This window comes from Callorhinchus milii, unplaced genomic scaffold (genome assembly GCF_018977255.1).
Source record: "Callorhinchus milii isolate IMCB2004 unplaced genomic scaffold, IMCB_Cmil_1.0 Scaffold11, whole genome shotgun sequence".
In the NCBI taxonomy this organism is placed as follows: Eukaryota; Metazoa; Chordata; class Chondrichthyes; order Chimaeriformes; family Callorhinchidae; genus Callorhinchus; species Callorhinchus milii.
The window spans coordinates 12,609,891-12,634,324 of NW_024704752.1; the positions used below are offsets into that span (position 1 = coordinate 12,609,891).

The window sequence follows — 24,434 nt, forward strand, 5'->3', positions numbered from 1 at the left end:
CAACACACCATGCATTTCAGTGTCAGAATATAAAAGTTGTGAGCAGAAAGTGTACTGAGGGAAGGGACTATGATCACACACTGCAACATATCATGTATTTAAGTGCCGGACTATAAAAGAAAGTGCATTAAACATCAGTAACTCAGCAGTTAAGAGAAACAAGAAGTCTTGTCGTCTGACTGGGCTCCAATCAAATTTTCAACTCGCTCAGTGCAAAGTGCAAAAGCAAATAAATAAACTTTCGCTGATCATCAACTTCACAAAGAACAGTGAAAACTCTACCACGCACACACCACATGCTGTCTGGCATTAAGTGCATTAGATTTCATACCGATTTACAATTCCTTTGAATTTTTTTTACAATTAAGACAATGTAAGCTCTAATCCACACAGCCTGGTAATGAGGCTGTTCAACATGTTGAATATGGTAGTGTGGAAACCTCAATTGAGCTCACGATGTTCATTTCAACCCTTCATCCTAGAATTCCAAGCAACTTGCACTTCCTTAAGCCCCCACCCACATCCACGCAACACTCCAGAGATACACACACACACACAGACTCATTTTAGACTGCTCCTCTCCCTCCCCCTCCCTCAGTAGTTTAGACAGAAACCTGCCTATGGTACATCGGAAACCAGCTGCAATTGGAATTTAAAATATTCAGAATCAGCATGATAAATGTGGTTTCTCACTGCCTCCACCACTCTCTCCCTCATAAGCAAGACTATTACTACATGTACACATGATCAGAAACCAGACATACAAGCCTACTGACATCGGGAGCCAGGATTGCTTCAGAAGATAGTGGTAACTACTCCTAGAAGCAACAAAGCTGCTTACTTCATAACCTAGCACCAACACCAAAGGCAGTGTGCTAAATAGTACAAAAGTCTCCCGGTTTACACAGAAACTTCAGCACAGAAAAAGCTAATGTGCCTATGGCACACCAGGTCCCCCCTGAACCTACTGACTAAAATTCAATTTCTCTTCACAATTCCCTTTCATACGTTTACAATTCGTGTGATTAATTCCCTTTTAAGATGTCTCAATTGAATCGGCTTCAACGGCCACTTGCAGTAATCAGATAATCTTCCCTAGAGTTCTAATGACTGATAATTTAAAATTGTGCGTTCCGTCTGATTGTAAAACGAGATTTCTGAAAGGTCGAAAAGGCAATAAATACAGCAGCTTCATAACAAAACTAAAGCCAGCAAAACGTCAGTTAACCGCTTTAAAAACCTGTTAACAGTGTTATGAAATTATTTTTCAATCCCAATTTCTCCACAGTTCTCAGTACCACCCGTATCTCACACTGAATGCCTTTGAAACATTTATTCACACGTGTTGCTTGAACTTTTCTAATGCACTCCTCTCTCGTTGTTTTCCCTAGCTCACCATCCATATGCTCCAACATATCCAAAACCCTACCTGCATCCTCACATTCACCAAACTCCTGCCCTCCCCATGATCAGTGGCCAAGTCTTCAAATTCTACAATGAGTCTTCAGTGTTGACTTCCAAAAACATAGTTATGTTAAATAATGTTTTTATATACCTCAACCAGGAATAAAATCTTTATCTACTGAAGCTTCCTTTCTTCAAAACCCAAATACTTGTTAGTGTGCGGACTTTGAATCTCACGAGCTGAGTTATGCCAGATAATTCTGGCATACTGCACAGCCTCTTCAACTGAAAGCCTTCATGCAGTATCCCAGGTTGACAAGGCTGCAGAATTCATTTCATTGACATTTCAAATTCCACAACACCACAGGCAACACAGAAATTGTGCGTTCACACATTTGTTCACATATAGTTTCAAAGTTTGCGAATCATGACGTTAGATTCTGCCCACCGAACCCTCGTTGATCACTGCCACACTAATTCGGCGGTCTGCACAGATGACGTTTAAGGCCAGAAAAATGCAGTCGGAAAGTCATCGGTGGTGTTTATTCTACTGGCTCAGGACATGCCAAGAAAACTACTACCCACAATGGTCTTCATTCAGGCGTTGAATTCAGCCAAAAGTGTCAAATGTAACCTATTATACAAGACCAAAAGCATTGTCAAAAGCATTAGACCAGAACTCGAGACCAGTAAATGAGACGATGATGTTTTTTTTTAAAAAAAAGAAATTCCTTTGGAGCAAGGGACTTTTCCATCCATAATTTTCTTGGAAAAAAAACAAGAGCGGGCCCCGCAAGAAAGGATTCAGAAACGAAGAGCCAAAGTTAATCATTTGTAAAACAAGGTCCGTATCTTATCTCCACCCCCTTCGTGGTCATTCATATGGATCCTTTATTGGGGGATATATATATATAGATATGTATATATATAGATATATATATATATAAAAAGTTGTGACAAAACACTGATGGTTTCGACAAAGCCAAGTTTGGGGTTTTGCCCCCCAATTGGGGAGCCAATTCCACCCCGTGGGTCAGGGACACCCCGCGCCCCTCACTCCTCACCTCTTTCTTGTTCGCTTCTGCCATCAGAAAGCGGCTGAAAGCGCAACCCCCCCCACCCCCGCCCCACCCCCGCCCCGGGGGCCACTGGGCTCATCCGCCACCACAGCCTCATCCATCCATCCAACCTTCCTCCCCCCTCCTCTTCCTCCTCCTCCCTCTCTCCCCCCACCCCAACCATCCAGTAACAGCCTGAAAGGCTCCAAGCTCTTTGCACGTCGTTCACCCACTCCTAGGGGACCCCCCCCCCCCGAGATAATAATACCCCCTCTGCCCCCTCCCCCGGGCCGAGTACCCGATCTCCCCAATCACACTGCCCCCCCCCCCCACCCCCCACCAGCACCAATACACAGGCTCTCCGATCCCAGTGACATACCGCCCCCCACCCCTCACCCTCACCCACTCACTCCTCCATCACTGCCGCCCCCCCTCCGCATTCACGGCCGTCACTGCCCCGACCCCCAGTCCGCGGGTCCAGCACCAACCCACCGCCGCCCCTCCATCCCCGCTCCCCTCTGCTAAACACCCGGCGCTTCCTTCCAGTGCCCGGACCGGCTCTCTGCCCCCCCCCCGGTACCCCCACCCGGTGCCCCCCCGCCTTCCTCCCGGTGACCCCCGTACCTGCCGCCGCTCTCAGTCTCGCACTCGCTCCGCGCATTCCATCGGCGCCATCTTCCTGAGCGCCCGCAGCCCCCACCCCTCCCTCTCGCTCTCTCTCATTGGCTGGAGCCACAGCCAGGTCCCCAGCTCTGATTGGCTGTTTGTGTGGGGGGAGGGAGGAGGAGGAGGAGCTCGGCGGCGGCTCTCTGATCACCGATTGGTTGTAACTCATGTCTGGCTGGTCCTGATTGGCTGGGACTTTAACCTGCATGAGCGGCCCTGCATCTGATTGGCCGAGTCTGTGCGAGTGGCTCCAGAGTTTTTGGTCGTGAAATGAACCAAAAAAAAAGGTCAATTTGATGGCTTTAACTTAAAAAAATGTATATCTTTGTGTTGAACGTTATTACCTACGGCCCCGACACCGCCGCTGACTCGGGTAACTGGACACGTACCCGACGCAACTTGACTGCTGCCTTTTAAAACTTTATTGCAGAATAATAATAATAATAATAATACTCCTTGCATTTGATACAGCGCCTTACTGATCACGTCTTCTGATCGACTCAAAGCGCTTCACAGAACATACCGCAAAGGGTAGTGACTGTGCATTTTGTGGGTGAAACGCGGCAGCCAAGATAACCCAAAAGGAAGGCAATTATGTGCATAAAGGTGTGTGCCCTGTGGTCCCTCTCTGGTGTTTAGTTCCTACTGCAATGTGATGCAAAGGTGCCAATGGGTATTGGATACCGGGAGAGCCACCATACCTGAAATGCAAACTCTCGTTGTGCAGTTTGTCGTTTATTGTGAGTTTGTCGCGTGTAAAAAAAAAGCACCTCAGGGAATGCTGCACTCTGCCAGTTCTGCACTGGAGTGTCAGTCTTAAGCTGTTACCGCTATGCAGTAGTGAGGGTGCGCGCATTGCTTTGTTGGTGGAGACCTGCTTCAGGTGAAATGTTAAACTAAGGTCCTGTCTGCCTGTTCAGGTGTATGTTAAAGATTCCATTGCATTTGAAAAAGAGAAGAGAGATTCTTGGCCATCAAATCACCAACCAAAATTTGTTATTCACTTCATGGCTGTTTGTAGGACAATACTGTGCTCGAAGGGCCGTCAAGTTTCCCTACAAAACGTATACTTACTTTGCAGTAAATCCTGCGAAACACTTTGAGTCAGCGGAATTGAACAGTTGGTTTGAATAGGATCAGACTCAGCTTTGATGATCCTCTTCATCATCCGGGTGAGTCTGCAAAGTTAACCGAGGACTGGTATCATACCATGGTTGTCACACTTACGGATAGGAAGAAAGAAAGCTGGAGGTTTTCAATAAAGAATCGTGCCCGAAATGTTAACTTACCTTTCTAATTCAGATATTTTGTATTTCTGACGTTTTATGTTATTTCACACATGGTATCATTTCAGTTACTGAAATTCAATCAGTGACTTGGTGCCACCTACAGTTGAGTTAGAGATGTACAGGATTTGGGTGGGTGGCGTTTCTAAATGGTATATAGTGCCCTTATCATTTCAAAATCTATATTAGAAACGTAGAAATTTACAGCACACCAGGCCTGCGCTGCTGTCCTCCCCCACCCCCACCACTGTTAAAGAAGAAATTAATAAAAATGTTTTCCAACCATCTAATGTGTGTTATTTCCTCGTGTTTAGTTTTTAATCAATAACGTGAAAAGGTTGGCAGTAAGATGTACCTCAATAGCACCCATCAATTCTCCGCAATTTTCGGCAAAATTTCTGAAACTCTCCACAATTTGGGGCAAATATTTCCGCACTTTTCTATTGACCCAGGCAATCCCCAATGTGAACAGAGTCAGGAGTGCCTACACTCCAAGAGCACAGATATCTTTACAAGCAGTCTGAGCATAAGCAAACAAATTGTGGGCTTAACTCTGGGACTTAATAAAACGTTGTTAAACACTTGTAAATATGTTGTGTTGTTAATTGTTTCAAAATTAGGTTTATTATTTTGAGAAGCCGCGATTAACTAAGTTATGAACATATGCTACTTAGCATATAACTGTCACACAGTGTTGGTAACTGTTTATATAAGATCCTAAACAAAGTCCATCTCTAGAAATTCTTCAGTCCTAATTGTAACATTTGTACTGTTTCAGTTCATATTGTAAAATGTATACTGTGTACGTGGGAATGACTGGTTATTCAATCTATCATGGTGATTAGATAAGGCATGAGAGAGGGTAATCTACATATGCAATTTAGTACAACTGTGCAGGAAGGAAATTATAGTATTTGTATTGTACTGTTCATCACTGAAAGTTGGATTTCTGTTCAGCTTTTGGTCTCTCGAGTTAATTTATTCGAACAAAGAACTCAGAGTTTTAGACAAGGATGCGTGGTTTTATATTAACTGCTTTTCTTGTGCCTGAAAAGCATAATCATACAAATATCATTGTTGCAGAGGAATTATATGAATTGAGGGAAATGTTTATTTGCACGGGAATTCTCTATTAGGTTGTATCCAGATTGGGATATTTCACAGTCACTTGTCAGCCATGGGCCCTCCACTGTTGTTTAGGATCTAGAAATAACTACTGTGTCAAAACAGGATTTTGTTTTACTAAATAAAAAAAAGCAAACACCATTTGGAAAAATAAAGTATTCACAGTTGCTTCAATAAATTTGCTCACAAGAACAGGCAGGCATCTTGAATGCGTGGAGTGTTTGTGTCTTGGGCAAAACCTCTGCAAACACAATGTAGGTACATTCTATCCAGAGGTATTTCGACTCAGTGGAGCACAGATGGAGGAGAATCAGTTCCCGACCTGGGTTGGGCTTTCTGGCCGACACTTGACACCACAGCAGCACAACTGTTGCATGCAGGTCACCCGCTTGGCAGGTTGGAAATATTCTTTCGATGGACGTTGGAGAAGTAACCCTGAAAACATGACTGCGTTTGCTCTGATCTCAGGCTGAGGTCTTTTGAAGTACAACGTGCAGCCGGTCACATAGGAGTTGATCATATCAGGGAAGTCTTTGACGAGTTGTTTGGAAGTGTCCTTCATGAACTCCCCATAGTTCAGAATGTCCCCCATCAAATACTTGTGCGCGTTCATAGACATACTCTCAGACCCCATGAGTGGAACCACCAAGCGCAACGTCAATTTGCAAGCCTTGACAACCTCATCACCGCTTTCATTCAGATGCACCAGCAGGCTGACCAGGCTCAAATGGATTTGTTCTAGGAAAGAAGCCTTTGCATGTCCATCTCCAAATCGAGCTAAGTTTCCAAACACGGTATATGCTGCAGCTCGCACCTTCTCGTTGTCAGTCTCAAAGAAGTTCTGAACCCCAAGGGCTATTTTGATCAGAACGGGTCTTACAGTGTTTGGTTCCAACTGCTGTAAGAGCTTGGTGAGGCAACACATCACCTCGAGCATTATGAAATCGTTGGGGTCGTCTTTCTCGTCCATCACAGCAATCATCGCACAGAGTAACTTGGTGCCGTATTTATCAATGTTGTGAGGAACCCCGATTGCAACGTTACCCAGGCCTCTTATGGACAGCAAGCGGACAACAGGGGGGGTGTAAAACAGACATCTCAACAAGCTGCTCACAAGCACGAAGGTGAGTTGCAAATGTGAGACTACATGGTGTTTTAACAGCTCTCCAAAGAAAGCAGCTACAGTGACTTTCTGATTCTCTTGTATATTGAGGATGGCAGGTGCCAGCTGTTCTACAATACCGACTAGATGAGGGGCAGCGTATTTGGCCATTGCTCTGGCCAGCAGAATAACACCTTTGTGGTATTTGTGTGGGTCGATCATGAGATCCCAGCCTCCCTTCTCCTTCATATAATTCACCACTTCCTCATTCTCCCCCTGATTCAACATGGCAATGAGCGTCTCCACCGAGTAAATGCAAACATCTCTGCTCTTGGCAGTTGTGACCTGGTCTGAGTCATTTGGCTCCTTTGGTAGCGGTTTGCAAAGCAAATCTTTAGACACGCGCACATTTATGCAGGAACTGAGGTGAACTATTAAGCTGCTGAATAGCTGAGCGTACAATTTGTTGACAGCCTCTGCAGACTCGGGTTTAGACAATATTTCACGCAGAGCGCAAGTCACAGCCAGAGGTTCAAAGGCAATATGCCTCATCGCATTATCGCCCATAGGGGAGTCTCTTCTCTCCTCAAACAGTGGCTGTTTGTTCAACTTGTCCAACAAGTGTTTGATGGTACTTGTGGCCAATGAGGTATCCTCCGCTAGTGATTTCCATATGTCACTGGTGTACTTATTCAATGGGAGAGGGTAGGTGAGGAGACAGTTTAGAACAGCTGGCATGTTCTGAGATGCCAGAATGGCAATAGAATGTATCACTGAAAGCCTCACGGCTTTTTCAGTGATTGCGTGCATTTGAACCTGCAGCACTTTCAATATCTCTGAGACCTGATCCCTAAGCCCAGACCCACGCCTTTTAATGACAATGTCCATGACTATGGCGGCTGCACTGGCACAGCTGGGATGCTGGTCACCCAGTCCATTTAAGAGCATAAAGATTAAATTGCTCAGCTGGTCATGGGGCAAACGTTTCGAAATGACCTCGGCAATCTCACAACATGCTTTAAAGAGGACTGGGCCACCGTTTGTGGCATCTAACTGTTGTCGGATTGTTTTCAGATGCTCCACCAGTTCATCTTTCTGATCCAAATCGAAACCTTCGTAGCATAATTGGATGTAGAGAAGAATGTACAAGCAATCCATGGCCATCTGCTGTGTGGTCAGCAATGGGTCTAAGCATCTTGGCACCAAGCGCCCAATGAGGCTTCCCAAATTATGGAATGCCACCACATTCCTCACATTGAGCTCCTCCAAGTAAAACCTTAACAGCTTTGAGGTGATGTCCATGGCTCTCTCTCGCTCATAATCCTTAGTTGATGTTATCCACCCTTCAATGTGGTTGAACATCGCTTGCAGACCCCCCGGAGACAAATCCAGGAGTAAGATCTGCTTTAGAAAACTCTGCAGAGTGGTTATTGTTTCAGTGTAAAGTAACTCTCTCGCCATCATGTCCAAGTTTCCATCTTCCTTATACTTGTCAAGTCCTAAAGGCACCAAGTTAAAGACACTTTTAAGCATATCTTAATTAGCTCGGATGTGTCAGCCTCATTTATCGGAGGGTTTAGTTGTACAAGATGCATGCAAGCATTCATTGCTGACTGTCGAAGAGGTGTCTTCAGTTGCTCTGTTGATTCAGTCTTGATAAGACCTTGAACATATAACAACAGCTCCCTTTTTTTGACCAGGATGAAAGAAGATCGCTCACTGTTGGAAAGAATGGCTCTGGCTATCAGTGTCACGGTTTTTATCAGGCTCATTCTTAGTGTGAAGTCCTTATAACACATCTTCATCACTTGCCCATTTGCACCAAACTGATTAATAACAACTGGCAGGATGTGCGCCTCTATTCTAGACAAAACAAGATGCTCAGGTGCATATAGTGTCATGTACCCATAACACAACACTAATGTGCTCTTGACTTTATCTACATCAATTTCAGGCTTGTCCTTCGGGATGTTAAAAAAAGTTTTGGTTTTCTTAAAGATGTTGTCTAGGTTAGAAAACTCCTCCAGGCTACTGAGGGTATCATCAAAATGGTTCATTGCACAGAAACCTACTCCAACAGCTACACCCTCTCTCTCAAATGCCTCATTGTGTTGAACAGTCAATAGCATTTGCTGAAGTTCCTTCTTTATGTTTTTGCTGCACGACTGCCTCAGCACAATGCCAAGGCATTTGTACAGAAACCCCTTCTCTTGTGGGTAACTGTAGTAGCTGTAAATTTGTTTGCTCATTTCTTCACTCAGCTGGCATGTCCACACTTCATCATCAATTGTTTTCAGAGTTCTGGATAAAAGAAGCAACAGTTTCTCTTCCCATTCTTGCTGGGGAAGAGACACCTCTGAATTCTCCACCAAATAATGGGCTAAAGGTGGAAGCTCCTCTTCCCACACCCTCACTGTTGCTGGGTGGATGTTCAGACTTATGACTTGCAATAACCTAAGAGCAGGAGCGCCTCGACCTCCTCCTTGATATGGACAAGAAGAGACAACAAGGAGTCGTGTCAGCAGTGCATGGGGTTTAGGAAGATTTGGGTTGTCATCGTAATTAAGAAAAAAACTTTCACTCCCGATTTGCTGTTTCTTCTTTCCTAGATGTGCCAAACACCTACACACTGGTGCCAAGGCTTTGGTGTATTGAATCATGGTCACAAATTCTAATAAGAACGGCCAGAGAACATCCTCCATCTTCACTGTAGTTGTGATAATAGACATCATTATTTCACATGTCCTACTTAACTCTTCGTCTGTAACCTTATCTGGATCAGAATTGAATGTTGGTACGCTCTGTGAATCAGTGAGCAGAGCGCACTGATGGATGATGAATTCCACCATTGTCTTTCCTCCTTCTAGATCTAGATAGCCTTGATGGGCCATGGCACAAATTACCTGGGAAATGATCTTCTTGACATTATTGTTACTATCCAGAAGTGTCAGTTTCATGCCAGCGAGAATCTGAGCCTTTTTATTCTCTAGCTGTGAAGAGGCAGAATTAATGAGGTGCTTCAAAACAGCCAGGGTTCCGATTCTGATTTGGTGGTTGTTGTTTTCCAGCTTACGTAGAATGAATTCAATTAGTGAGTCTGAATAAGTTCGGGCTAGTACTGTGAAACAGCAAAGGATTTCATTGTGATTTTTTGCAGCGAGATGGTTATTATTATCCACTGGAACACAGATCTGTTGGTGTAGGTTTTGAAACAGGCTGTCCATTTGTGTTTTTAACACTGTACTGCCCATATCCATGGCAGCATTCAGTACGTGGCACAGGCCGTGACTGATATAAAACTGCTCGGAGTGTTTCTTATATAAGGACAAGATTCCTGGGATTAACTTGGGCAACTCATCCTCTAGTCTTTCTTTAGGCATCAAGGGAATGATGTACCCTAGAGCTTCCACTATTGTAATGTTTAACTTGGATTCTTTCTTCTGAAGCCACACGTTGAAAAGTATGTTATAAATGATGTTGATCTCATCAGAGAATGTATATTTTGTTACTGTAATGCCTGGAACCTTCTCCGCATTGTCCAGATACTCAAAAATACTCTTGCAAAACAGACCAAATGCTGAAGTGAACACAGATTTCACGTGGTCCTGTTTTATTAGGATAAGCAATGGAATCATACTTTCTAAAATGTTCTTTAGCAAAGGCACCATGCCATGATCATTTGCTACTGAGAGACTCCCCAAAGTTTTCACTAAGTAGACATGTGGAATGGTCTCTGGGTGGAACAATTGCATTATCTGATGCACCACTTCCTTAATAAACCCACAGCCCAGAGCAACCAGGAGGTTACTTGCTGCTTCCTGCCACTCAGGAACTATTTCTTTTGATTTAGTCATCTCCTCTGAAGCCATAGATATAAGTTTTTGAGCCAGTGGCAGGGCAATCTGGTTGATATTGTCCTTGACAATCAGCTCCATACTGTGCAATATAATAGCACGTTGCCCCTGTGCCAAACTGTTGTGGTAGAGAAGATAGTCATGGCAGGCAATTAGTACCACTTCTGGCTGATGGCATCCCAATGCATGTAATGACTCTGATACTTGCTGGCAAACGTGTTGATCCAGATCAACAGTAATGTCCATCAGGGCAATTGAAAAATCGTCCATTTTGCTCGTCTCCATTTTGTTTTTTCCAGCAAACCTTCAGAATCATAGGCTTGCAACGTTTGAGTTCACAATACCACGATTAAGGAAATTACTACTACACTTCCAGTTATATGTTGTCCTTTCAGAAGCCAAACTTTGAGCTGTTTTTGCTGGAAATTGCAACAACTTCCATTCGGTCTGAAACAAATTCTATTTGTAACCACAAATGCTATGAGGTTTGATTTACCTCTTTGGTTACTCACAGTCTGAAATCCAATTTTCTCTTCTGAATGGCCTTCTCTCTGTTTCCCCTCCTACAGAGAGTTAATTTTCTTCTATGGTTAATACACATTCCCTCTTTGCACAGAAATTTCAATTTAGTGCTCACAGATTTCATTATTTTTGAAGAACGTGGTTGTTTTTCGTCGTTTTCCTCTACCCCTTTATCCCTCACACAGAGAAACATTCAACTTATTTCTTCTGTCCCTCAGCACAGCTTTCCCTCTAAGGCCAAACCCTCTTGCCTTTGGGTAGCCATGGGTTTCATTGTGAAGTCATGTGACATAACCTCCTCAGTTTGATGAGGTGTGTTATCCGCCTTGAGCTGTGAGCCTATCCGAGCCCTGCGAGGTGACTCTCGAGGGTTCGAAGGGAGTGGGGTTGAGGGAGAAAACATTTTTTAAAAATTCTGAATTCCTCAAGCACGGAATTCGGACATTAGAACGTAACTATCAGGAATATATTTGGACATGCCACAAGTTGTATTTGTGTTCAGCTGTGTGTCAGTTACCATAATGCCAGTTATTGTCAGCGCAGAACAACAAAGGATCCTTCGTCCCAATAAGAATCAAAAAAACAATATATCAAATGCCATTTGCATTTCACTCGTAAAGGTGGCTTTATAATTTACAACCAATAGTAATGTAGAAATAGTGTTTATATTTTTTTTAAATTATTCTTATTTTAGACAGTAGATTAATATTCAACGGTATATAAGCTGCTCTATGATATCACGAGAAAGTTGCTAGGGCATTAGAGCAATTATTGTGACGTCATACGTAGGGAAGTGGCAACAAGTTCTTTCATTTGATATAGGACCTTAACCCGTCACTAAGACATCTCAAAGAGCTTCATAGGAATCACTGGAAAGTGTAATCACTGTATGTGTGAACAACACAATAGAATTTGTAATATGTTACAAGGCAACACCATATTTGAAATGACATCATAAACTTCAAGAGAGAGGCCGATGCAATTTATTAATATCTTTCCCTCTAGGTATGTTGCTGTCATAATTTTCTGCCTGCAATTTTTCTCTCCTGAAAAGAATATGGTTGATGGGAGCTGACAACCCTCTGGTACCTCAGCCGAAAGTGTGGACATTGGGTGAGAGCAGGACAGAGCTCAGCTGTGATGGCCTCTACAATTGAATAACCTGCCAACACTCACTATCTGTGCTCACATATAAATAGGTGCACGAGGGAAGTACTGAAGGGATATCAGTGTCTGTAGAACCATTCGTTACTCCAGCAAGACACGTTGGTAACATTTTAGTAGGTTGCAGAGATAGGGAGGAGCAAGACCATGGAGGGCTTTAAAGGTGAGGACGAAGATCTTAAACTCAATCCTCTGGGGGTGGGGGAGCCAGTGAAGCCAGGCGAGGGTGGAGTGATCAGCTCATGGAGCTTAATGTGGGAGAGGACACGAGCTGCAGAATTCTAAATAGTCTGCAGTTTGTGGAGGGAAGAGTTGGGAAGTCCGGCAAGCAGGTAGTTAGCGTAGTCAATTACTTTGCATGAAGACATTTAGCTACTTACTAGAGATTATAGGTGGCAACAACAGCATCAACTTGCATTTATATAATGCCCCTCACACAGAGTAGCGCGTAGGGGACTTGATAATGGCAGAACACAACACCATCATTTTGTAATTGGTGTTCAAATGAATGCAATGGGGAAAGTACAGGACGTGACAAAGTGGTACAGATGGAGTGTAGGAGTGGGTCTGATGGGACAAATTGCTTTTTCTCATTCCAGACATCCTAATGGTTCATATAATGTGATTCCATTTACTGGCACAAGACTTCATACCAACCATTCATTTCCAACATTTTAATAGTTTTCACAGTTCAAAATATTTTTAAAAAGTAAAAAAAAATTACAATCATTGTTGTTTTTACCCTTATGCTGAAATACATAGAATGTGCGACATATAACAGGTAACATCCAGTGTCCTCCACTAGTGAGAAAAGTGATCATGCAAAGATCGGTTCGATATACCACCCCATCTATTTTGCTCGTTCCCTCCGCTCAGCGGACTCCAGCCTGCTTCATGTCCTCCATCTTACCCGCTCCACCATTGGCAGGCGGGCCTTTTGCCACTCTGCCCCCACCTTCTGGAACTCCATCCCGCATTTCCTCCACCTCACCCCCTCCCTTGCCTCCTTCAAGGCTCATCTGAAGACCCTCCTCTTCGACCGTGCTTTCGATCATCCCGCCCGGGTTCAGGTCCGAAACACTGACTGTCCAGGATCTTGGGACATCCTCCGGACTTGAAAGGCACTATACAAATGTAATTTTGTTGTTCTTGTAATTCATTTGCACAAAAGGCCAGTGCTGAAATCTTACCTGAGACAAGAGTCCACAAATATCAGAACAAATATTAGCAAATAGCTTTAGCAAAAGTTTCCTTTCAAAACCTATTTCACCCATTAGATACAAAACACAAAATACTGCAGATGCTGGAATCTGAAACAAAAAAAGAGAGAGCTGGGAAAACTCAGCAGGTCAGGCAGCATCTATGGAGAAAGGAAAGTGAGTCAATGTTTCGGGTCCACGACCCTTCGTCAGAACTGACCCTCTATAGATGCTGCCTGACCTGCTGGGTTTTCCCAGCTCTCTCCGTTGTTGTCACCCATTAGATACACCAGTAAGAGAACATTGAGAAGAGGAGTTTGTTGCGATACAAAGCGTTCCAGCCACCTTTAGTACACAAGCAATGAAGGCCTGACAGACAGACAGTGACACACTGAATTGATGTGAAACTCCTGGTGCCATTGTCATCAGGTTCTGGTGAAGACAAACCAGGTCAATAATGTCCCTCAGCAAACGTTCAGTTTTTCATCTGAAGTAATTCTTCTGCGGCTCGTAACACTCGGTAGCGTTCCAACAAATTCCGTCTCCTCACATGTTCATTCATAATCTCCTTTACGCAGTTGTTGGGAAACCAGCCCATTTTACCATCTGAGAGCCTCATGCCTTTGTACCACCCTGTGGAGATATATAATATGAGTAGTGTTAGGAGACACATCCACCTTTCTGCATCATCCTCAATCTTAGTCCTATCTTCCTGCTCCAAAACGTTGACAGACTGCACATACCATCAGTTGTCTTGTGAGTAACGTTGATGAGATTAGCAGGTTCAAGGCTCAATTCATCGGCTTGCTGTGCAGCATATGCTTCCAGGCATTGGACTTGAGGGCAGTCTGGAAATAAAGCATCAGAATTGCACATCATTTCAATGGAACAAACTTGGATTTCAAAAATAGTTTTATTTATTTAAGAAAACCAATACAGCACATTTATCTTGCATTCGTTCCATAAGAATCCCTTGAAAGAGTGGCTGTTGACAGCAGTGAGGTACTACTGCATACTGTACTACATCATTAATGTGAACTATTAGTTTATTTCCTCAGGGTTTTTCTTGTGATTGGTATCAAGTATCCATTATTGCCTGCAGGTAAGTTATACACCATAAAGGATTACTTGTCTGTTCTCTTACCCCAATCCTCATATACTTTCTCATACTCAGACTCCTCATTGTCATTTTCACTGCTCTTTTTCTGTGTTAAAGCCTCCATCCAGCGAGCTTTCTCAGTCCTATCATCAAACAAACACAAGAAGGCTATGTTACGTGTCAGACATGCCCCTCCTGGTCAAGCACAAGCAAATTGACAAGATGAAAATCTTAGACTATTCAATTAAAAAGATACTGGGAATTTTTTTTAATGCAAAATATTGTAGATTTATTGGACACATTCAGTGCTGAATCAACATTTATACAAGCACCTCATGGCGAGGCAGGGCAGGAAAATTACTGATAGTGATCAAGACCAGATACCCTAGTTGATTTTTTCCCTCTCCAGGGGTGCTGAAGCCAATCATGGTATATCCAGCAAAGGTCCTACCAACTTATATAACAACCACAACAACAACAAATTGCATAGCTCAGTAAAAAGACCAGGAATAGAGTCTGTCATCTTCTGTATCTGAACCACAGCAGGTGATGCATTGAAACCTTGAAGGATTATTCTAATTTGGCGGTCTCGGTTAAATACTTAGTTTCAGGCCAGAGAATAGATATTAAATTGGACATTCTGAGAAAGAGAAACTTTAATACTGTATATGCGTACGGATTCGATGCTTTAACCAGACGCTTTGAGCACTCGTTCCTGCGATTCTGAATCAAGACTAAAACAAAGGAATTCTCCTGCAGCGAACCAATGCTATTCAGCTTCACTTCCTGAACTTCTGTCAGGGATCGATGAGCGTAGTCCTGTACTACAAACCTGTCCGCTCTGAAACACAAGAACAAATAAAATTGAAACTATACCTGGCATCTTTTTTTTAAAGAAAGATCGATTCTGAAAGAAGAAAGAACTTGACTAGAATTTTTATAGCATCTCCACACTTCAAAATGTCACAGACACTTTACAATAATTATTGCCAAGTGTATAGAATACTTGAATTGAACTGCATGAACAAATTTTCAGTATTTTACACAAATAAGTAACCAAAATATTATAAACACTGTGGATCTGATTCAGATCTGCGAGACATCATATGGAAGAAAGAAAGTCTCATTTTAGTTTTCAATGTACGATAGACTGCAATTTTGTGTTTATTGTGTGAGCGATGTTACTGGTGGGAAATTGAACACTTTATCCCTTTAGGCATCATCAGCATCTAGTTTTCTAGCATTAACATGGTTAGTTGTAATGTAATCCTTTCTATACTCTGCTCTAACAATTTGCCTCAAAAGAGATATTTTACTACAAATTTTCCATGCCCCTCACTAGCCATCCTGTGCTCCCTTTGAGTGAGATTGGCTATTTAGTGGAAAACTGGTGGCAGATTGATGTTATGAACACACACCCTCTGGAAACTGAGATAGTGTTGTCCACTCTAATCTCACATGGCTACAATTTCTTATAGCCAAAGATAAAGAAGATATTCATCACGTCAGTTTTCTAACGCACTGCCTCACAGAGTTCACCCCAAGCCCCTCCTTTTTAAATCAATGGGGAATATAACACAGAATAATCACCCTTTCTGAACTGTCACCAGAAGCAAGTCATTGAAAAGAAACAAATAAACAGGAGACAATTTCTTCAGGCGAAAGAACTTCTCCTGCATCGACAGTTCCAAGAGTTCTCCGCGTTTCACCAGCCATCGAAATTGAGAGATCACTGGAATAGCCTGGAAAAAAAAAATTCCAGTTATATAGAACATAGCCGACAGGGGCTTCAAGTTACAGCACATTCATATAAAATATATCCCACAGGTTGTGGCAGTTATGTTGGACTATATTCCACAGGAGACATAGCACGTTCTATTGAAATGACATGTCACTGAGGCTGAAATTTATGTGCATCATGTTGCAGTATACCTCACCACCTACAGAAAGTGGAATATTTGGGTTGCATAGCAACAAAGTGTATCTCAAGACTAACTGGGACATATTTCACACAAAATTGTCCTTGTAGCCTGCTGAGAAAATTGAAAGACCAGGAGAATCGATGCAATCCCAAAGGATTTGCAAGATCAAACATGTTCAGCAAATAATTGTTCAGACACCGTATTGAACTCCTGAACAAAAAGCACAGTGTTCCTTTAACACAATTTGAAAGAGTTCACCGCTAGTATTCCAAATGGATAAAAAAAAAACATCTCTCACGTTTGGTTCATTGCATCAACAGAAGTTTGTGACAATCCTTGGCAAACAGAAATATTTAAGAATGGTTCAAAAGTTGTGTTGAAAATAAGGAACTGAAGAAGAAATTCAATCAATTCTTGGACCAGCTTTCTAAAGCCATTTCTCACCTTCATTTTCGTGAATTCAATTGTGTTTCCAATATGAACCATTTCTTCAGTCTGCTTCATCTTCCCCACCTCCTTATTGCATTCCCCAACAATCTGTTTTAATGGAGAGAAAGAGAAAACCCTCAACATGAATACACAGTTCACTGGAAACCCACAAAGCAAAGAATCACAACACACTACCTCAACAGAGAACCTCAATGCATTGGGAATAAATTAACGGAGAGAGATGAGAAAGATAACAACAATAACAACTTGGATTTATAGAGCGCCCTCCACGCTGGATGGCATCTCAGAGCGCTTTAACACACGAACACAAAGTGTATATTACACTGGTGATTCAGACACAGAGAGACAACACAGAATGGCAGTGAGAAAGAAAAGAAATGGAGAAAGAGAAAATAATCTTAGACAGGAGTACAGTGTACATTAGGAACTAGAGAGAGTAAGAGGCAAGAAGTAAGACAGACAGACAAAAAGAAAAAGCTTCAACAGCATTACATAACACCATCACTATATAAAACCTCAGGAATCTTGACAGATAGATAGGGAAAAGAGTGCACATGAGTATGTGAGAGAGAGAAAAAGAGAAAGAGAGAGAGAAGTGTAAGCAAAAAGACAGTGAGCTAATTATTTCACAAGGAATGTACACTTTAAATCAGGATACTGTGGCGCATATTTAAAGAATATGGAACACACACCTTGATACAGCAGTTCTGATGTAGTTTGTGGTGGGTGATCTATTTTGTGTACAATTCAAAGATAAAAGTTACGCTTTGTGCAAAACAGATGCACTGTTTACCTTCGAGACCTCCTTCAGTGCTGCTGCTGCCATCTTCTCCCTGTTGCATCCTTGTTCTGTTCTCTTCAGGATATTCTAAGAGTGAAACACAACATGAGGCCCCTTAGCTCCACAGGCTGATTCGGCCATCTAATATATTTAATTTAATTGGAATTACATAAAATCTGATTCAGGAAATAAAATACTAAGCACATCGGGAGAAATTCCTGTGCTACTCCAAACTGAAAATTGCAGTTAACCATATCAGTGAACTCACTACTTTGGAGCAGAATAATCTCTTGTGTTATATCTTTATATAACTCCACGTCCCCCGCCCCAATCGCCCTACCATTGGTGGTCGGGCCTTCAGCCTCTCAGCCCCGAGGCTCTGGAACTCTATCCCCCAGTGCCTTCGCCGCCTCCTCCCTTTCCTCCTTCAAGGCCGGTCTCAAAACCTTTCTCTTTGACCGAGCCTTCAGCTCCCCTCTCGACTCTCTTCCCCCTTCTCGCTCCCTCCCATCCCTCCCCTAACCCTGACCATTTCCCCCCTCCTCGCTCCCTCCCCTCCCCTCACCCTGACCATTTCCCCCCTGCTCGGGTCATGACCCAACTGTGCAGCGCCTTGGGACGTCCTCCTGACGTGAAAGGCGCTTTATAAATGGAATCTTGTTGTTGTTGTTGTTGCTGTTTATCTGCCAAGGAAAACAGGAATTTCATACAGAAAGAATTGGGAGTTTCTTGGGAATATCCATATAATCTAGGAACCATGGATGTCCAGACAGATATGGACACAATGTGAACGTACCTCAACTAGAATCTTTAATCTGGTTATCCTTTGAAATGGCAGAAAAAGGAAAGATTTCAGTGGCAGTCTGTGGCAGATGGGGTCTTCTTGCAGCTTGTTAACCACCTCTGTAAACTGAGCCTTCTCTTTCCTGTGCAGATCATTTGACATTTAAGGCTTGTAGTGGTGATCATGTAAATTAATCAACAAAACTGCACCTTTCCCAAAGCAACATATTCAGCGAGAAACTATATTCATCTGCAAAATACACAGTCATTAAACTTTGCTGTAACGATGCTGTAAAGTGCTTTGAGATGTTTAGCTGACTTGATAAGGTAAATGCTAAGATTATTATTATGTTGTTGATTGGTTGTGCACTTGTAAATTGGGAATCCAGCAGAGGACACTGTGCAAAGAAAAGGAGAAGCTTTCAATGAACCAGGGTCTATGAAGATTATCTGCAGGCTTCCAGCTCTCGTCTATGTTATACCACACTCAAAACGTTTCAGGGATTTGTGGGAATATACTAGGCTTATAGTGCACAAGTTCCGGAATTAATTCATAGAAAGGAAAACATATTACAAACAACCTCTCTACCATCCTTATTATAAAATAAAAAAATAAAATTACCAACAATCCCATGTCAAAATACAATGTCACGGTTTGGAATTCAACTAAAATAATGGGGTTGCAGAAGGGAATCAGTTCCTTTTAAACAGATTGATTTTAAAGTACGAATGATAAGGCTTCAGGATTATCCTTAACCTAGAGGAAATGAGTTTAACAACTCAACTCCTCAGTTTCTTAGATTAGGTTTCTAAGGTTTGAATTATAGAATTTTTTTTTCAGTACAAGAAAGTCATTCAACCCATGGTGTCCCCCAGTTCTCTGTAAGAGCTATCTGTTTAGTTCTACACCCCTGCCTTTCACCATACTATTATATTTTCCTTTTTTAAATTTGTCTTAAATCCTCTTAATTCAATTCTAGTGGAGCATGTCCTAATAATTTTATTATGGACTAAATAGTATGGGTAAAGAGCAACCAGTTGCTCCCTAGCTTTTCTGGGGAGTTGGAAAAGTTAAACAAATTAGATTGAAATTAATCTGTGCGCTATTGTTTCTCCCAGGAGAAGAGGTTCACTGGTACAGGTCCTCACGTAAATTGGAGGAAGATTTTCTCCTGGTAGGGCTGGTTGCGGACGTAGTCAATGTAAGAAGAAAAACTGTGCTTGGCGTGGTGCTCAGTGATGTCACAGATATCCGAGATCACAGGATTCTCGTCTAGGCGGCATTCCAGATCAATCAGGAAACTAATGGGAAGATAGGAAGGAAGAAAGTTAATATGATTCAGTCATTCAGAATATTAAAAAGCTCTTAAATTCACCTGATTATCCATGTTGTTCTTTCAGCAAAAGGTTTCAACAAAACACAATTATGTGCTCCATCAACACTGTCTCACTGAGCACCTCGAGGTTTGGTACACCATAAATTGGATGCAATAGAAATGAAAGTTCACTGCACTATCAATGACTTCCAGATCAGATATAGCTTAGTATCGTTGAATAGCCTTTCCCATATCTGAGCTGACAGACACCTGGGTGAGGTGCTGGAGGGTCACTGTAGAGCAATTATGTCTTAAGGAGAGGATACAATTGTCAAAAAATTGAAAATAATCAAGTTGCTCACTTACTTCTCACTGACTTGCTGGATTTTGGTTATTGTAGAAAACAATATCTTCTTATCCTGTTTGGTGAGCAGTCGGCTGAGCTCTCCCGAGGCCATGAAGTGGTCGATGGTAACATTGAGGCTCCTCAGGTAGGAGGCTTCTGATGTAACGACTTCAAACATGCTCTGAAAGCGAAAATCATTGAAATTACAGCGCAGAAGGGAGCCATTTGGCTCATCGAGATTACATGCTGCCAGTTCCTCCACTAGCTTTTTCCCTTATATTACCCTTTTATATTCTTCCCCTATTTATCCAATTCCATTTGAAATATCTTTACGGCATTCATTTCAATAACCACCTGAGGCAAAGTATTCCATAATCTAATAGCCTGCTGCATGATACAATGCTTAGGGTCCCTCTCCCTGGCTCGGCATCAGTCTCCGACACTGTCAAGCACTCAGAGATGCTGCCCAGGGTGAAGGGCGCTATTTTAATGCAAGTTGCTGGTGTAGTAAAGAAGTCATGCTTCATAAATGAAGCACGACTGTCAGGCTCAGTAGAGTGTTCCATTAAGAACAAAACTACCGCCAGCCAATCTTGTGCTCATCTGATATCCACATCAATGCACTTTCTAGCAATTCACCAGAGAGTCCTGTAACTCAGTGGTTAGAGCACTCGCCTTGCGAGCGAGATACTGGGTTCAATTCCAGGCAGGGCGAGACTTTGGGCAAGTTTCCTTCATCCACACGCCTGATAATAATCCCTCCAAAAAACAAAACAATAATAAATTGGTTATTTTCGATCCACGGCTGTTTGTGGGACGCTGCTGTGCGCAATTGGCTGCCACTTTTCGCCCGCAAATATACGGTCAATTCACTTTACAGTCTATTCTTTGAAGCGCTTTGAGACGTCGAGAAGACTTGAAAAGCGCTATATCAAGTGCAAGGATTATTATTATTATATTATTATCAATCAGGAGAGGGAACCTCATCTGAATTTTCTCTTCCCTCAGACTGGGGCAGTGTTTTAGTCCTCCATACGCTACAGCAATCAACAATCATTACAGATCAGTAATTGAACCGGAATCTTCCTGGGTTGTGTGACTTAGGGCCACGTCCCAATTACAAGCAAACGTAACTCAGGTAAGACAGACATTTTTTGGTCTTATTTCTGTTGTTACAAACCTCCTGAAGTAATATTTCTGCTCTAGTCAGAGCAGTGAGAGCCCCACTCTCTTTCACCGCAGGCATCTCCTGCCAACAGCTGAATCTTGATTTTTTAACATCTTCAGATGGCAAACTTGATCCCTGTTCACCTCGGGCCTCATTCCACGTATTCGGTAAGTCTCGATCAACCCTAATATCAGTCGATGAGCCTGGACAACTACTGGGGGCTGGTTTTTCAGCCTCCTCTTTATACATCCTGACATCAACAGCCTGCGATGTGGTCGAACTGCTGGAGAATTTACGTTTAACTTTATTCTTCACTGGAGTCAACAAGGGACTGCTCGTCCTGACATCATCAGCTTGTAACACTGTGTCGTCATCAGACTTTTTCTTCTGCTGTGAGGGCAACCTCACGACCACATTGTCATTTGGCGAATCGGGGTCCGCTCTGCTGGCCTGGCTCATGAGTCTTGAACTTAGCTGGTGTTTCAGTTCCTTCAGGATTGAAGCTTGATTGTAGGCCTGATAAAAAGGCTCTGAAATTAATAATACATTCAAAATATGAATACTACGATCGGTTTCCATGTCAAGAAAAGTTACATTAGCCTTTCAGGTAGACGGGACTTTGGTTTAACAGCAATATTGCGCTTAATGAGGCACTCTCCCCAGAATAGTACAGTACAGTGTCAACCTAGACTATGAGTTCAAAGACCCAACATTGAGCTCGAATCCACAACTTTCTGACTCAGAGGCAGGAATGCTGCCAACTGAGCCGAGGCAGAGAAGATACGTTTTTCACTTAACCCTAACTAACCCTTGTTTCTGCCCCACTCAACTTTCTCCTTTCCTCAGTTTTATCCGGACTTGTCATCAAGGCTATATTCCCCCATACCCTCTTACAACACAAAGGTGAGGATATACTGCAGTTGATTTTGTGGTGATATGCACCCTGATTGTTTTTTCCTTACCATTAGCGAATCTTGATGTCCAGTTTCTCTCACGTATTGTGAGAGAGGCTTGTCTGGGTTGAAAAAAAAATTTTTATTAGAACTTGGATTTGGCTTCATTTTTCAATGATCACTAATTTGAACAACACACATGAGATAATGAAGTTAGCAAACAAACAGAAGGTGACACTGAGTTGTTATGACCTGCTGTACCTGTGCTATGGGCCTGCGGAATAGAGTGAGGACAGAACATCTTACGTGCCCTAAAACTTAGTGGCACTAGCATAGCCTAGTTCGACTCAGCTTGTGGAGTCCTGCAGGATATTGGTTAGAGCACTCGCATCGCAAGTGAGAGGACCCAGGTTCGGTTCCCGGACAGACCAAAACCTAAGGTAAGTTTCCTTTCTCCACGCGCCTCTGTTTACCCAACAGTAAGTAGGAACCCAGTTGTTAGTTATAGGCAGATCGCTTTCCGGGTATAAAATTCTCTTAAAAAAATACTAATTTGGTCACTCAATCAACGACTGTTTGGACACTGCTGTGCGAAATTGGCTGTCATGTTTCACCCACAAAATACAGTCAATTCATTTTCCAATATACTCTGAAGCGCTTTGAGGAGTCTCAACAATGTGATAATGCACTATACCAAACGCAAGGTTTATTAATTATTATTATTATTGCCACTCAGTTTTGTGCCTGTAGTTTGGGGTGAAAAATGCAGTCAGAAGATACGGATTGCTGTGAAACAATAGGGCGAGTTTACAGAACATCAATCTGTGGCATGGATCCAACAACAACATCAACAACAAAATTATTGAGCGCCTTTCACGTCGGGAGGACGTCCCAAGGCACTGATCCAGTGCAAGAGTAGGAAAATCTTGTCATTAGCACCATTTGGAATGTTTAAAATCAGTCATACATCTGGGCAGTGAGAAAAGTCTACTTCAAATACAAAAATACGTACCTATTGTCCTGAGAAGATTCTAAAATGCTGTTTTTTCTGTTCTCATTTTCACCTGAAAGTGCATAAAATATCCCGATTAATCACCTCATTCCTTTCCCTCCTAACATTCCAGACTCAATGAAACAGCGCTACATTACATCAGCATACTGATGCCCACCACTTGTTGCAATGGGCACTTAACATAAGAAATGCTAGACGAACAAAGACCAAGGTCCATATAGTTCGCCTTCCACCTTCCTGGCGGTCGCATGCACATATTGTCCAAACTACCTATATGTACTATATCACATAATGTTATTTCCTAAAAGAAAACTATCTAATCTGTGTTTGAAAGAATCAACACTTCCTGCTTCAACTGTCTCCCTAGGGAGCCTGTTCCACAGGTTCACTATTCACTCATTGAAATAATGTTTGCGTAGATTCATTATGAATTTACCCCCTTTAATCGTAGGCCATGTCGTCTGGTTAACAAAATAATACTCATGAAATGAACCTAGATTATACAGTGTAAAAAGTCTAGAACTTACAGCATGGTGACAGGGGCTTTGATGGCAATGGTGGTAGAGGTAATTTTGGTGCTGGGGGAACAGTGTCCAACTTGTGACCATAAATTACATCATTATCATTTATTTCCATGTACTCCCTCTCACCGCTATAAGAATCCTCGGTGGTCTCTGCATACATTCAGCAAAAAGAAGTTAAGTCAAGCTTCATTAATACAGACACAAAGATTACCAAAGTGCTTTGAAATACAGATAGAATCAACCTCACTTATCGTTACACTTTTGAACGTCGTCAGAATGTTAGCTTTGGAAATTGAAATATAAGTTCATCAAGTTTGCATGCAATGCTAAAGTGGGTGGGGTTTCTAATGAAAAGAAACAAACAGACAAAATACAGAGGGATCTGAAGAGATCAATCTGGATAGTTTGGTTGAGAAGTGGCCAATGTCACTTAATATTGGCAAATGTAAAATGAGGGCAGGAAAATAAGATGAATGGTACATGCTCACAAGAAGTAACAAAGGAAATGGGTCTGGGTTACCAGCTGATAGCTCTTCGAAACCTTCCATTACAGCAACATTGATTCCCCCCTTACACACACACGCACGGATGCACAGACATGCACACGCACAGTTAAATGGCCTCCTGACACTTGATGTCCAATTTACACTTAAAGGATGGTTACTTGGACATGACAACAGATGCTAGCCAACACCTATGGAACCATAGAATGATACAGAGCCTTCAGAAGAGCTGGGAGAAAATTGGAAAGTAGAAGTGA

At 42.4% G+C, this 24,434-nt stretch overlaps 3 protein-coding genes across 5 annotated transcripts in view; all 3 read right to left on the reverse strand.

The window, feature by feature from the left end:
• farp2 (FERM, RhoGEF and pleckstrin domain protein 2) overlaps positions 1-3,166 on the reverse strand; it is a 59,150-nt gene extending 55,984 nt beyond the window's left edge. For both annotated transcript variants that reach the window (XM_007911132.2, XM_042339188.1), the window contains exon 1: positions 3,087-3,166. The gene's annotated coding sequence lies outside the window, so the exon portion shown is untranslated. The remainder of the gene's footprint in view (positions 1-3,086) is intronic.
• A 2,683-nt stretch (positions 3,167-5,849) lies between these two features.
• On the reverse strand, positions 5,850-10,780 carry LOC103176249 (maestro heat-like repeat-containing protein family member 1). The gene is made up of 2 exons (XM_042339247.1): positions 8,362-10,780; positions 5,850-8,140 (listed from the first exon to the last, which is right to left on the reverse strand). Exons 1-2 carry the CDS (start codon positions 10,778-10,780, stop codon positions 5,850-5,852), a joined length of 4,710 nt encoding a protein of 1,569 aa, XP_042195181.1.
• A 2,841-nt stretch (positions 10,781-13,621) lies between these two features.
• LOC103190558 (ephexin-1) lies at positions 13,622-21,496 on the reverse strand. 2 transcript variants are annotated; one of them, XM_042339331.1, is made up of 11 exons: positions 21,258-21,496; positions 20,098-20,258; positions 19,565-19,717; positions 18,429-18,456; positions 17,645-17,719; positions 16,846-16,938; positions 16,070-16,221; positions 15,156-15,320; positions 14,525-14,622; positions 14,124-14,228; positions 13,622-14,013 (listed from the first exon to the last, which is right to left on the reverse strand). In XM_042339331.1, the coding sequence occupies exons 1-11, from the start codon at positions 21,492-21,494 to the stop codon at positions 13,856-13,858; spliced, it is 1,425 nt and encodes a 474-aa protein (XP_042195265.1). In that variant the 5' UTR covers positions 21,495-21,496; the 3' UTR covers positions 13,622-13,855. The 2 variants fall into 2 exon arrangements, with proteins under 2 accessions (XP_042195265.1, XP_007909606.2); XM_007911415.2 differs by having other exon boundaries at positions 18,429-18,558.
• Between the last annotated feature and the right edge of the window lie 2,938 nt (positions 21,497-24,434).

Coding starts and splice junctions, on each gene's coding strand:
- LOC103190558 (XM_007911415.2), bottom strand. CDS start 21,494: ATGTATAAAGAGGAGGCTGAAAAACCAGCCCCCAGTAGTTGTCCAGGC. Junction 20,259..21,257: donor CAGAAATATTACTTCAGGAG/GTTTGTAACAAC, acceptor TTTCGCTTTCAG/AGCATGTTTGAAGTCGTTAC. Junction 17,720..18,428: donor GATTAAAGATTCTAGTTGAG/GTACGTTCACAT, acceptor TTTCACTCTTAG/AATATCCTGAAGAGAACAGA.
- LOC103176249 (XM_042339247.1), bottom strand. CDS start 10,780: ATGGAGACGAGCAAAATGGACGATTTTTCAATTGCCCTGATGGACATT. Junction 8,141..8,361: donor CAGAGCCATTCTTTCCAACA/GTGAGCGATCTT, acceptor TGGTGCCTTTAG/GACTTGACAAGTATAAGGAA.